Source organism: Vulpes lagopus, chromosome 5 (genome assembly GCF_018345385.1).
Source record: "Vulpes lagopus strain Blue_001 chromosome 5, ASM1834538v1, whole genome shotgun sequence".
NCBI classification, from domain to species: domain Eukaryota; kingdom Metazoa; phylum Chordata; class Mammalia; order Carnivora; family Canidae; genus Vulpes; species Vulpes lagopus.
Genome location: NC_054828.1, coordinates 131815902 through 131829053, shown reverse-complemented (window position 1 = coordinate 131829053; position 13152 = coordinate 131815902). Strand labels below are relative to the sequence as shown.

The 13152-nt window shown below is 48.7% G+C and overlaps 1 protein-coding gene across 1 annotated transcript in view; it reads right to left on the bottom strand.

Moving 5' to 3' along the window:
• EIPR1 (EARP complex and GARP complex interacting protein 1) overlaps window positions 1–13152 on the bottom strand; it is a 122357-nt gene that overhangs the window by 105769 nt on the left and 3436 nt on the right. The window contains exon 2 of the mRNA XM_041756781.1: window positions 1454–1537. Within this exon, the coding sequence (XP_041612715.1) occupies window positions 1454–1537 (84 nt within the window). The remainder of the gene's footprint in view (window positions 1–1453; window positions 1538–13152) is intronic.

The following is a 13152-nucleotide window of genomic DNA, read 5'->3' as shown; positions in this document are numbered from 1 at the left end:
GAAACCATTTTCATAAATAAACCATTCTCACCTGACATTCTTCCAGAAGAAAAGTGACACACACACATGTTCAGAAAAATGAAAATTACCTCACAAATGTTTGCAATACCCAAAGGTAACCGGGGTCAAAGTGTGAGGCTTTTTGACCTGTTTCCTCCTAGTCTTTACTGTACATAGACACTCAATTTTGTACTTTATCCACAGCTGTTCTAATTGAGGTGTAACTGATGTGACATAACATTAGTTGACGTATACGCCTAATGATTCAATGCTTGTGTCTACTGAAAAATGATTTACTTTTCTAACACAATCGTGATCACACAATATATACTATTTTAACATTTCACTGAATCGTCTAACGATTCTTAAATTACGAACCATACGAGTTTATAACTTAATGAGCGCAGTCAATGACAACCACTGCACCATGAGGAACCAGGTTCAATCAGATCCAACCAGGAGAATCTGCCAGCATAGACAGCAGCTTCAACCAAACTAACACGGGCACGTTTTGTTTGCTTCTAATTGTTTTGCAATTATTTGTACCATTACAATAATATTCCTTGCATATAAAGCCTTCCCTATGTTTTGGGTATAGAAAATGAGGGTTAAGTAATATAAACATTTATTTATAAAGCTCTTAATATATGTCGCCAAATCAGTTGCCAAAATGATTACAGCAATTTAAAATCCCTCGTCAGCAATACGAGGGTGGCAAGTTCACTACACACACCCAGCACCAAACACTCTTTCACGGCTATGTTAAAGCCACTGCCCTGTGTGACAGTGGTACCTGGGCAGAGGCCCTGCACCAGGTCATGTGGCCTGTGGTGCTTTTCCCCAGGATCCAACAGTACACATCTTTGCGACATCCTCAGCGTCTGTGAGGTACAGAAAGCGGGCCGCTTTATCTCTATATCGGTGATGAGGAAAATGAAGTCCAGCAAGGTTAATCCTTGTGTGTCAAGGTCATATGTGTGCGTCAAGTCATGAACTGAACGCTGATCTGTGAGCAGACAACACTCTCTACGACAGTGGCCTGAACAGCCATTCCAGGACCTGGAGCAGGTAGCAGCAAAAGCCTAGAACTTGATGGTTTACGGGCCCACCCAGGCTCAGCTGGGAAGAATGCTGTCAGCACCTCGCATGGCCACCCACCGGCCCGGGTAGAAGCAGGGGTGCCGACCACGTCCCCTGGACTGCTTCCCAATCACTTACACAGCAAACCCTTCATAACCACAAAAACTATGACAGTGATACTATACAGAGTAAGTTTCAATTATTGAACTCAGTTATTACATACAGTTGGATATTTAAATCCCAATGCAAGTTTTATTTTGTTTGTGTGGCACTGATTTTCTCAAATGTTACTTGAAAAATGAAGAGCAAAATGGTTATAAAACTAAGAATAGTCTTAGTAATTAACATGTATACATATGTCAAAAATAGTTACCTGATTATCATATTTAAGAGACTGCGTCCCAACCAAAAACCGAATGGCATCTGTTTCTGCAGTCTGAGGTGTTAGAGCACGTGCCTGCGGGACGAAGGAAAATGCACACATGTTTATGAAGTTAGATTTCACAGTTAGAGATTAAAAAGGCAGTTACCTCCTCTACTGCTGCTGGAGTATCAATTAGTACAAAGTGCCCGCCACACAACTTAGAAACGTCTATGCAAAGCCTTTATCTGTTTATACTTTATGACACAACAATTCCATTCAAATGTAAATGGAAACAATTATAAATGAGCATAAAAATAAACAATAAAGATATAAATGGTATTTTTAATAAAACCATAATTTTCAACAGAAATAGATTGATAAAACAAATCATCCTTCACCAGAACAGCAGAAAACGGCTCCCAGCAACAGCAAGGCAGCCTCCAGCAGAGGATAACTATACAAACTACACAAGATACTCTGAATTTGTTTCAAGGTCTCAGAAGCTACCACAGTGGTGAATGAATGCCCAGATCTTGGAAAGGAAGGAGGCTTAGAAACACAAGCCTGACCTCCGTGCCCCTCCTTCGGCTGGAGGTAATCTGTCGGTCTGGAAACTGTTGCTAGCAGCTGACACTGAGGAAAGCCTCTGACAGGCTCATGGGTGGAGGGTACAGACGGAGCACAGGGCCCACCACAGAGAAAGGTCAGCGAAGCACTAAGTGCTGGGTCAGGGACCCGTAGGGCACAGGCCAGAAGTGAAGGTGAACTAGAAGGAGGTCAATCTGCACAGAATAACGCTCCAGGTCATCTTGGTCCACGACTGGATTTTAAGTGATCTGAGCAGACTGGTGCTCCAGAGCCAGCCAGCTATCCACCAGAAGTAACAGTAAACCCTCTGGAGGAAGACAAAGACATCCAAAGTTTCCATCGTTTTTTTTCCCACGATGTCAAACACTCAATCAAAAATCACTGGTCATAAAACAAGTCAAAATCATATGATCAAAAGCCAAACAACAAATAACAAAAAGGGGCCTGCCAAGCATTCAGATGATCAGGTTCTCTGGGAAACAAGCTGTAAAACATCAAGCTTTGTGCACAGATTTGCTAGGAATACTCTTGGAAACGACACCATGGAAGAAGCAGGAGTGAAGGCATGAAGGAAGCAAGACTGTGCAGAGGACACAGAGGGACTGCAATGCCATGGGGAGGCTGGAGATGGGGTGTCCCCCCCAGAGTGGAGCCATCATAGCCAGGCCCTTCTGCTACCCAGCCCCCACCCCCATCCATCAGTCATTAGAGGCAGGCTGTCCCTGGAGAGGGGTGTGACTTAGGACAATGTGGCTCTGTTCAGCTGAGGGCAAACTCTAAAGCAGGACCCACTGAGAGCTATCAGCCACTCATAATCCCAGAATCTGCTAGACTTCTGGAAAGAGAAATCTGGATGGTGCACCACAGCAGGAATTACAATACCTAGGCTACACAGGTTCAATAATTAAAAGACAAAATAATTTCAAGTGAAGAGTCTGAGGCCTAAAGAGGAAAACTGGTTACTATTAGTGTTGTGACTAGTATTTCAGGCTTACAAAATCAAACCTGGCTCTCTTGCAATACAACCAGTAACTGCCTAGATCAAGTCCCTATATCCCTATAGTTCATGCTTTGATGCCTAGGGGAAGCAGAATAAGGACCCCCCTAAAGTGTCCACATCCCTATTCCAATCCCCACAACCTGTGCATACATTTATTTATATGGCAAAGAGACTCTGCATGTGTGATAAGGTTAAGGATCTTGAAATGGAGAGATTATCCTGAATTATCTAGTCACATGGGTCCTTAAAAGCAGAAAACCTTTTGTGGCTGTCAGCAGAGAGATCTAGCAGAAGAGAGAACCAGAGGGGCGCCTGGGTGGCTCGGTCGGTAACGCATCTGCCTTGGGCTCAGGTCGTGATCTCAGGGTCCTGGGATCAAGTCCCATATCGGGCTCTCTGCTCAGTGGAGAGTCTGCTTCTCCCTCTCCCTCTGCTCCTCCCCCTTACTTGTGTGCTTTCTCTCTCTCAAAATAAATTTTTAAATCTTTAAAAGAGAGAGAGAGAGAGAACCAGAGAACCAAGAGGTGTTAGCATGAGAGGGACGCAGGAAGCCTACGAAGGGTGCAAGCAGCTGGGAGGATGGGGGCAGCTGCTGCAGACTTTGGAGATGGAGGGACTCCATGGACTGAGAAGGCAAGGTAACAGATCGTCCCCTGAGGCTCCAGGTCCCCGCCCCACCAAAGCCTGGATTTAAGCCCAGTGAGGCCCATATTGGGCTTCGGAACTACAGAATGGTAAGGTAGGAAGTGCTGTTCTTTTAAACCATTAAATTGGTGCTGACTTGTTATGGCAGCAATGGGAAATGGATACCGCCCTGCACAGTTCACTACATGGGCCACTGTCCACATGCTCTCTCCCCACCTGCAGCTAGAAACAGGCATAACACCCCACTTCCTTCTCTATAACATCTCATTCCTACGTGTTTTTCTCAATTTCTAGATTCATTCATTTTAACACAGGGTAAGAGAAACAGTATAGCAGTTGTCCTGACCGTTCAGTCTGTCTGGTTTAGACTTGGTTTCCATGACTGGGGTGAACCACAAGACCTTCTGAGTATCCTCTACCAAAAGGTCTGGAGACAACAATTTCAAGTCATGCTCTCAGAAAATGCAATCACAGCACCTATGGCCCAAGCCTCCTCACAAAAACGTCAACTGTTTTGTGTTCCTGGCACAGAAACATCAACTATCAGAATACATTTCGGTAACACCAAGAAAATACACATCCAGAGCAGTGTTCACATTATTAGATATTCTAGCCGATGAGCCTACAACCTCTTTAACAAACTGGAGTCTTAGACCTCTTTGCAAAACTGATTAATTCTTTGTGAATCTATATATTTTCTGCCAAAAATGTGCATATCTACAATTAGAATTTTGCACATTAATACCAGGAAATTCACAGACCCCCTGAATCCTATCTAATTTGAACACCACTTGGTTAGAGAAAAATGGTGAGGAAGCGTCTACACCGTCACAGAGACAAAACCCCGGCTGCTCCAAAGGCAGAACTCAAGTCAACAGAGGGGATGCAGGACTGGCTCCACCTTCAAACAAGAATGCTAAGACTCAGATATAGGGACATACCATCACCTCAACAGAAAAAGCCTGAAAGTCTCCAAAACAGGGCCCAGAAAAGGATTTATCTGAGAGGAAATGATGGCTTTCCATGAAGACTTGTCTATGCTTCAAGTCAGCAATACCGAGCCGACTACACAACCCCCGCCCGGTGGCCGTGCTGTGGCAGGTCCCACGGATGGGAAGTGACCCGTCCTGCCCTCAGGAAACTCACTGGTGCAGGCAGCAGACAAGGCCCAAAACAAAGCAGGTGGGAAAGGACCATGCACCAGAGCCAGCCCAGACCACAAGACAGCAAATCCACATTTATCCAAACACAGCCAGGAGCTCAAGTCCAGGCAGAAAGCAGGACCTAACGCCATCACCGTAAAACAGAAGATACCAGAAGGAAGTAAATTGTATCAGGCCACTGGACGGAACGGAAGGGCAGCTCGGGGCCGCAGAGGCTGCTGTGTGTCTAACAACCCAGCATCCAACCTGCTTCATTCTAAAGCAATTTACGGAGCCCAGAACTGCAGCCCCGCGCGGGGCTGACGGTGAGCGTGCGAGGAAATAAAGTCTAAGAGATCATCAGTTTCAGACACAAAAGCTACCGTGGTTTAGAGAAGACCCTTCTTTCTTAAAAACCTAAAGAGGGGATCCCTGGGTGGCGCAGCGGTTTGGCACCTGCCTTTGGCCCAGGGCATGATCCTGGAAACCCGGGATCAAATCCCACATCGGGCTCCCGGTGCATGGAGCCTGCTTCTCCCTCTGCCTGTGTCTCTGCCTCTCTCTCTCTCTCTCTCTCTCTCACTGTGTGCCTATCATAAGTAAAAATTTAAAAAAAAAAAAAAACTAAAGAGGAGGGGGCTCCTGGGTGGCTCAGTCAGTTGGGCATCCGACTCTTGAATTCAGTTCAGGTCATGATCTCAGGGCCATGAGATGGAGCCCACTTTGGGCTCAGTCTGCTCAAGATTCTCTCTCCCTCTGCCCCTCCCCCAGCTTGCAAGCACACACACTCTCCAAAATAAATCAATAAAAATAAAAAACTGAAGAGAATTATTCTGACAAAAAAATCTAAACTGAATCTTTAAAAATTACAGTGAAATCTTAAAAACATTTAATCTAAGATCTTGGGATGCCTGTGGCTCAGGGGTTGAGCATCTGCCTTCGGCCCAGGGCGTGATCCTGGGGTCCCAGGATCAAGTCCTGCATCAGGCTCCCTGCATGGAGCCTGCTTCTCCCTCTGCCTGTGTCTCTGCCTCTCTCCGTGTGTCTCTCATGAGTAATGAATAAAATCTTTAAAAATAATAATAATCTAAGATCTTTTTAGTACATTAGGTAAAATTATAATAATAATTTAACTCTGGCCAATTGGGTAACATATGTATATCCGTCCATAATTCTGGTCCTTTGATGAAGCGAATGATCAAATGACCTTCCTAAGTCTAGTCATAATGATGACTTTGAGGTATTCCAATGACCTCATTATTACAAGATCAAATTTTAGGGTGTAAGAGGTCACAAAACAGCTCCATGTATTTTACCTTGCTTCATCTCCATATTCAATGAAGGAGACCCAAAGTCAGGAGGGATAATATTATTCCTACTTAGAAAACAAAGACACTGAGGACCAGAGAAGTTAAGTGACTTAGTCACGATCACGAAGCTCCTAGAGAAGAACCACCCTGACGTGTAGCCTTGAGTCTGGTTCTTTACTGTTATGGTGACGCAGGGACCTGGCAACACAAGTAAGATATGTATATATGAGATTGAAGGTAGAGTATGGGTCACGTTATTATCATCCCATGACCTGTTCCCAAAAGAAAGGGCACGGTGCTTTCCTGACACAGCTCTTTCCCTCTATCTCACCGTGTAGTGAGCCAACACAGGACAACTGGAGATGCTGTCAGTGGGGCAGGGCCATGGGAGCACTGGAAAGTTCTATTCCATGACAGGCACAAATCCTAGAACCTCCTGGTACCGCCAAGTACCCAGAATTCCCTTGGGAAATTCAAGATTGTAGTCATGTGTTTACTAATCTGAGCAAGTAAACACTTCCTCTAGTTAGCGTCCAGCCTCTTCCTCACCTGAAATGCCCCCACCCCCCTAACCCCCCCCTCCACAAGCACACCTCGGGCAAGGTCAAGGTGCTGCTGGGAGGCTAGCAGGTGGGGCAGGACCTGTGCTTCAAGCCGCAGAGACCCGGTAGGTCTAACCTGCTACACTAAGTGGTCTCCCCTGGAAACGGCATGTTTATGGAGAGCTGCCTCTAGTTCATCAAGACGACCCTGCCCACCTGCCCGGAGATGGAGGCGCCCCTGCCTGCCCACCCGGAGATGGGGCGCCCCTGCCTGCCCACCCGGAGATGGGGGCGCCCCTGCCCACCTGCCCAGAGGAAAGGGGCGCCCCTGCCCGCCTGCCCGGAGATGGGGGCAACCCTGCTGCCTGCCTGCAGCACAAAACATTGGGCAGTCCGCCTCTTTTCTGTCACTCTCTTCTCTGGCTTCTTCCCCTCAACTGGGAAAACCCAGTCACATGTCCCCTCATCCTTTGAAAATATCCTACACCTTGACTCATCTGCTTCTCCAGCTGCTGCCAGACCTCCACTCTTCCCGTCGCTGATGGTGGCGTAGACAGGGAAAGCCCTCGTCAACTCTGACCAACTGCCCCCCTTCTGATGACCTGGCCCCGCTACACCACCCTGCAGCACTGGCCTCGTGGTCCCAGGCATTGCAGCCGCCAGACACCCCTGACACAGGGCCGCTCTGTCCCTTGGCCCCCAAGGACCCAGTACATCACCACCCATCCCCCTGCTCTCGCTGTGGCTTTGTGCCCACACTTCCTTCTAGCAAACGCCCCTCCCCGCCCGCCCGGAGATGGGGGCACTCCTGCTGCCTGCCTGCAGCACTGTCACCAGGTCCGTGGTGGAGCCCCCAGCACCGCTCTGTCAGCTGCACTGATCTGAGGCCCCTCCCCAGGCCTGCACTTCTGGCCATCAGCCCCTCGCCGCACCCCCTCCTGCCTACCAGGCCTATGACACGGGAACTCCGAACCCCACATCCTGCCCTCTCTCCAGACACACCGCCACCCCTCCCCACACCTTGCTTGAACTACATTTTCACAACCTCTTACTCAACTTTCCAGACATGAGTCTTTATTCCAGTTCACCCTCCCCTTCCCATCTCAACAAGTCAAATCGGGACCTCAGGTTTCCGAGCAGTAGGTTAATGTCTTCATTTCACTCTTCCAAACCCTAGGGAATTACACAAAAGCAAGGAGAATAAAAGCAGAAACAGCGACTATCTTCAATGAAACTTGGAAACATCTATAATCCAAACACACACCATAAGAACAAAGACTCAAACGCAGAGGTGAGAGCCGAGAAGGGTCTGAAGAGTGCGCGGGCAGCAACACCCCCAAGAAGACAGGTGCACAGGTGTCAGTGCAGGCACCGCAGGGATGGGACGGCAGGACAGGCACACGGCTGGTGGCAGGGCTCATGCGTGGGCTTTGGCAAGAGTCAGAGCAGGCCGGGCAGCCGGGCAATCCCGCCTGGAAGCATGCTGGCCCCACAGAGTGGAGGGGGTGCTGCACTGTGGGAGCCCGCCAGGGCCACCATCTTCACCAGGGATGAATGAGGGCTGCAGAATTCACCCACAAACCAAAGCCTGGGCTGCAGGAATTCCTGCCCAGCTGGGGCTCGGGCCTGGCCCGACTCCACATACAGATCCCAGGGCAGTTGGACAGGAAGGCTCGCCATAAGAGCTCAGGATCAAAGGAGCCCAGGAGCCCTGCGAGGATACCACCAGGAGGGACAGCCAGGCAAGGACAGCGGGAAAAGACCTCAGAAGATGCACATGTGCTGGCCGCACACTGCCACAGGCCGCCAACAGAAGAGCTGGAGCTCATGCTATGCACACCAGCACACAACTGTAAACCTAACAGAGCAATCAGCCTTGAAGGAGAGAGAAAAAAAGAACAGAAAAGTAAACGGGGGGTAAAAATCAAGGCACGGCTGGGAGACAATAGGGCAGGACAACCACAGGCAGGGCCAGGGAAGAGCAGAGCCGCCACAGGAGGGGCCCCCACACGCAGCAGGGGATGGGAGCAGGGCTGAGAAAGAGTCCAGAGAGTGTCAGGTAACAAAAGACATCAAGTTCAAAACCATGAGATACCCAGAAAACAGTAAAGTCAAGAAGTCAATGTTCAGAAGAAAATTCGTGGTCTAAATGCTTCCGTTAATAAAAAAGAATGAAAACAAATAAAGTAGGCACGCGACTGAGGAGTCTTAGAAGAACACCCGACGCGGTGCCCCCACACTGGCCTCCGGGAGGGAGGGCTGCCGGGCTTGGGTTTGGCTCCTTCCCCGCCGTGTTCCAGGGCGCAGAGTAATGCCTGGCACGCAGTAGACCATCGGTACCTGGCAACCAAATAAATGCATTTCCTAGGAAAACACAAACTACCACACCTAACCTCAGAAGAAATCAGAACAGCTAGTGACCACAGATCCAAAAGCCAGTGTCGGGAGAGTGCCCGAGGCTCGGGAACAGGCAAGGCGGACACGCCCAAGCCACCTCAATGGGCCACAGCGGGTCTGCCGAAGGACCAACGGCCCTCCCAACCAGAGAAGGTCTTCCTCTTTTTTTTTTTTTTTTTTAAGATTTATTTAGGTATTTGAGAGAGAGAGAGAGAGAGGAGGGGCAGAGGGAGAGAATATCCAAGCAGACTCCCACTGAACGTAGAGCCTGACACAGGGCCTGATGCCATGACCCTGAGATCAGGGCCTAAGCCGAAACCAAGAGTCGGACACTTAACCTACTGAGCCCCCCAGGGCCCCAAGGAGGTCTTCTCAAGGCCAAAAGTTTCAAAGAAACAAGCGTGCAGGAGAAAAATCATCTTGTTTGTACAGACTTTTGAAATATCATAAAGAACTACGGTCCTGTTAACTGAGAATTACAGATTCAACTCAAACCCGGGAAGCTGATCGCTCCTGCCCTGACGCTGAGAATGCGTGTGAAGCCATCTGTAGTCTCACTTACACTATTTCAAATTCAAACAATGCTGTAGAAACATCCAAAACAAAAATCATGATCATTAATAGACAATAACGTATACAATATTCAAATAAACAACAAATCTATAAAGCGTAACTGTATGACCTTTGTGTTGAAGTGCGAGACCGTTCAGATGCAGGGTCTTAGTACCGAGTTCAGAAGCAGCCAGTCCATTTCCCATCTGACCACGATTGTGGTATGTCCTATAAAATAACTCCCCTCCCCTTCAGAAAAGAGCCCTAAAACTCGGCCAAGGAGCGGTAGTAGTATTTCTTGTCTTAATGTAAATAGACTTCCATCATCATCTTGCAAGTAAGCACGATAGGATCAGCACACCCTGGGTTGTCTAGGCTCACAACAGAAACACAGTACAGAAGGATGAAGACTGGGAAGAGGAACACCCAGAAGGGGAACCAGAGCTGTACCAGCAGCGCCGAGCCAGCAAGCGCAACATTGACCGGGAAATTCAGGATACGCATATACAAAAATAAGGATTAAACTTAAAATTCTGGGTGGCTCAGTGGGTTAAGCATCTGCCTTTGACTCAGGTCATAATCTCAAGGTCCTGGGATCGAGCCCCATATCAGGCTCTCTGCTCAGAGGAGGAGTCTGCTTCCCTCTCTGCTTCTCCCCCTGCTTGTGCACACTTCCTGTTTCTCTATTAAATAAATAAGCACCACCTGTGTGGCTCAGTGGCTGAGCATCTGCCTTCAGCTCAGGGCGTGACCCGAGGTCCCGGGATTGAGTCCCATATCAGGCGCTCCGCAGAGAGCCTGCTTCTCCCTCTGCCTGTGTCTCTGCCTCTCTATCTCTATGTCTTGAATGAATGAATGAATGAATGAATGAATGAATGAATAAATAAATAAATAAAATCTTTTTTTAAAAAACCTAAAATTCAAATTGTTCTTGGGCAAACATCCTGAAAAGCTCCCTAAACAAGTCTAAATCAAGAAAAATACACACAAGTCTTTATATCCTAACTTCAACATTCTCTGTATCTTGACTTCAATGCTTTAAATTAATTGTATATTTACTAACGATCTATCGATGTGAGTTCACAGGCTGCTAAGTCCCGTCCAGTCCAATCTTCTGCCCAATGCAAGAACGCTCTCAGGACATACCTCCTAACTCCCAGACAGACATGCTCCTCAAAAACCATACGCTGACCACCTAGTACCACAAATAAATTCCACACTTCCAGCAGGGATGTCAAGACCTCCTCCTGCCCAATCCTGTCAGAATCTCATTTATTCTTTCCTATAATGATACATCTCCAGCTTCAATACACCAACAAGCAGCCCAGGGAGCCCGGGCAGTGCAGAGTCTGATTCTACAGGTCTGCCTCCGGGTGACACGGCTGCCGCTGGCTGGGAACACTCTGAGCTGCATGGTCTACACAGCCTTCCCGACTTGGCCGTCAGAACTCCCCAGTCTCCATGGCCACAGAATCGGTTTCACGTTGTGGAACAGACTTTACAGGCCAGAACTTCCCATCTCTTTTGCCATAGCAGAAGGGCGGAATGGGGTTAAGTCAGTATTCACCCCAACACGGTGGGATGTGAACTGTGATCCTCAGAACCACCACGGAGGAAGCCCCACCATGTTACAGGCCTCGAGGGCGGGCCGTGAGGACCAGGCTCTAGGACTCATCAAGGTAGCTCCCCAGCCTTGGGAAAAACAGGAGCAGCTAACACTGCCTGCGAGGCCCCTGGGCCGGCGTCCAGGGGATGAGGATGCCCTTGCCTGTCCCATCCCAGACCGCCTTCCCCCTCTCCCCACATCTGCACACTGGAGCACAAACCACCTCTCCAGAACCAAGAAGGAAAGAGAGCGAGGGTATCAAGTGAGGGAGCGACAAGGAGCCATGACCAGCAGTGAGGCTAGGAGCCTGAGGCACTGGAGGGTCTCACAGCAAACTAGCCCAGAGCGACGTGCACTCAGGTACCCAGAGCCGTGCAAACACACAGATCCCGTCGAGGGAAAAAATCAGATGCATAAATACACACGTGTACATATGCAAGTTACATAAAGACACAGAAGTAACATACACACACGTACATACATAGCCAACGTGAGCCACATAGTTTGGAGGGAGAAAAAAATATTATAAAAAGAAAAGCAAGCGAGTGAGTGAGCTGGAACGTGTCTGAGGTTTCTATGTCCATAACATAAACAAACAAATGATAATAGAAACCAAGCATCAAAATCGTCTCCACAAAACATGAGACACACCTAACTCTGGGAAACAAACAAAGGGTAGTGGAAAGGGAGGTGGGCGGGGGGGGGGGGGGGGGGGGGGGTGACTGGGTGATGGGCATGGGCACTGAGGGGGCACTTGGCGGGATGAGCACTGGGTGTTATGCTATATGTTGGCAAATTGAACTCCAATAAATAAATAAATAAACAAACAAAACAAAAAAACAAAATCGTCTCCAGATTGCACTCCACATGGCTGAGCTCTCCGGGCTTCCCCCAAGTCCTGCTATATCCCAGGAAAACATTCTCCTATATTCCTTTTAACTACGTAAGCAAAAGCATGACAGTCGGTTGAAGAGCAGTGGAACGTCAGCCGCCTGACCCCTCTCAGATGACCCACGGGCCGGGGCAGGCGGCGTGGCCTGCACACCGGCTGCAGTCTTGCTCACAGGCAGCTTGCACACGGGGCTGAGACCGCCTCACTCCCAGCTGCCAGTCACCTCGACTTCACCTTGACCGATACAGTGACTTATCGGTCTGGGGGACAGAAAGGAGATGAGTCTTCTCTGAGCCCTGTGGCCCTCTGAGAGGAAGGTGAGGTCTGCACTTGAATGTCGCCTCTGGCCTCTGATACCAGAGGTCAAAGGACCTGAACATGGAGGCGCCAGGTGTCTTGTTCTGAATAAAAGGCCCCAGAGAGCAAAGAGACCTTTGAGCAGGAAGGATCCAGGCCTGAGCCCAACCCTCTAACAGCTACGAGAGGTCTCTCTAAACCCGGAGCCCTCTGCTTTAAAACAGAAAAGAACAAGCCCGGGGATCCAAGGGCTGTGTGACAATGACGCGGCCCTGTCAGATGACTGGCACATACTACCTACTCAACTAAAGTCTAATGAAAAGTAAACACAAAAACCCCACACATGATGAAAGGGGGTCCACCTGAAGCAAAGGAGGAGGCGGGCACCGGGACAGATGTCTTCAGGAAAATGGAAGAGCAGAACAGACGGCCACCGTTCCCACAGACAACCAGACTGCGCAGGACAGGTGCAGCAGCTGCCAAGCATCAACACTCACCATAAGACACAGGAACAACGAAACAAATGGAAAAAGGAAGCACTTCACAACAGGGAAAAATGGAAAGCTGTACAAGAAAAAAAAAAAAAGAAATCACAGTACCCTTCTTGAAGCAGCAGCTAAAAATATTTATATAACTAGAAAGATGAAGACCCTAGGGGTGCCTGAGTGGCTCAGCTGGTGAAGCATCTGCCTTGGGCTCAGGCCGTGATCCCGGGATCCTGGGATCGAGTCCCATAT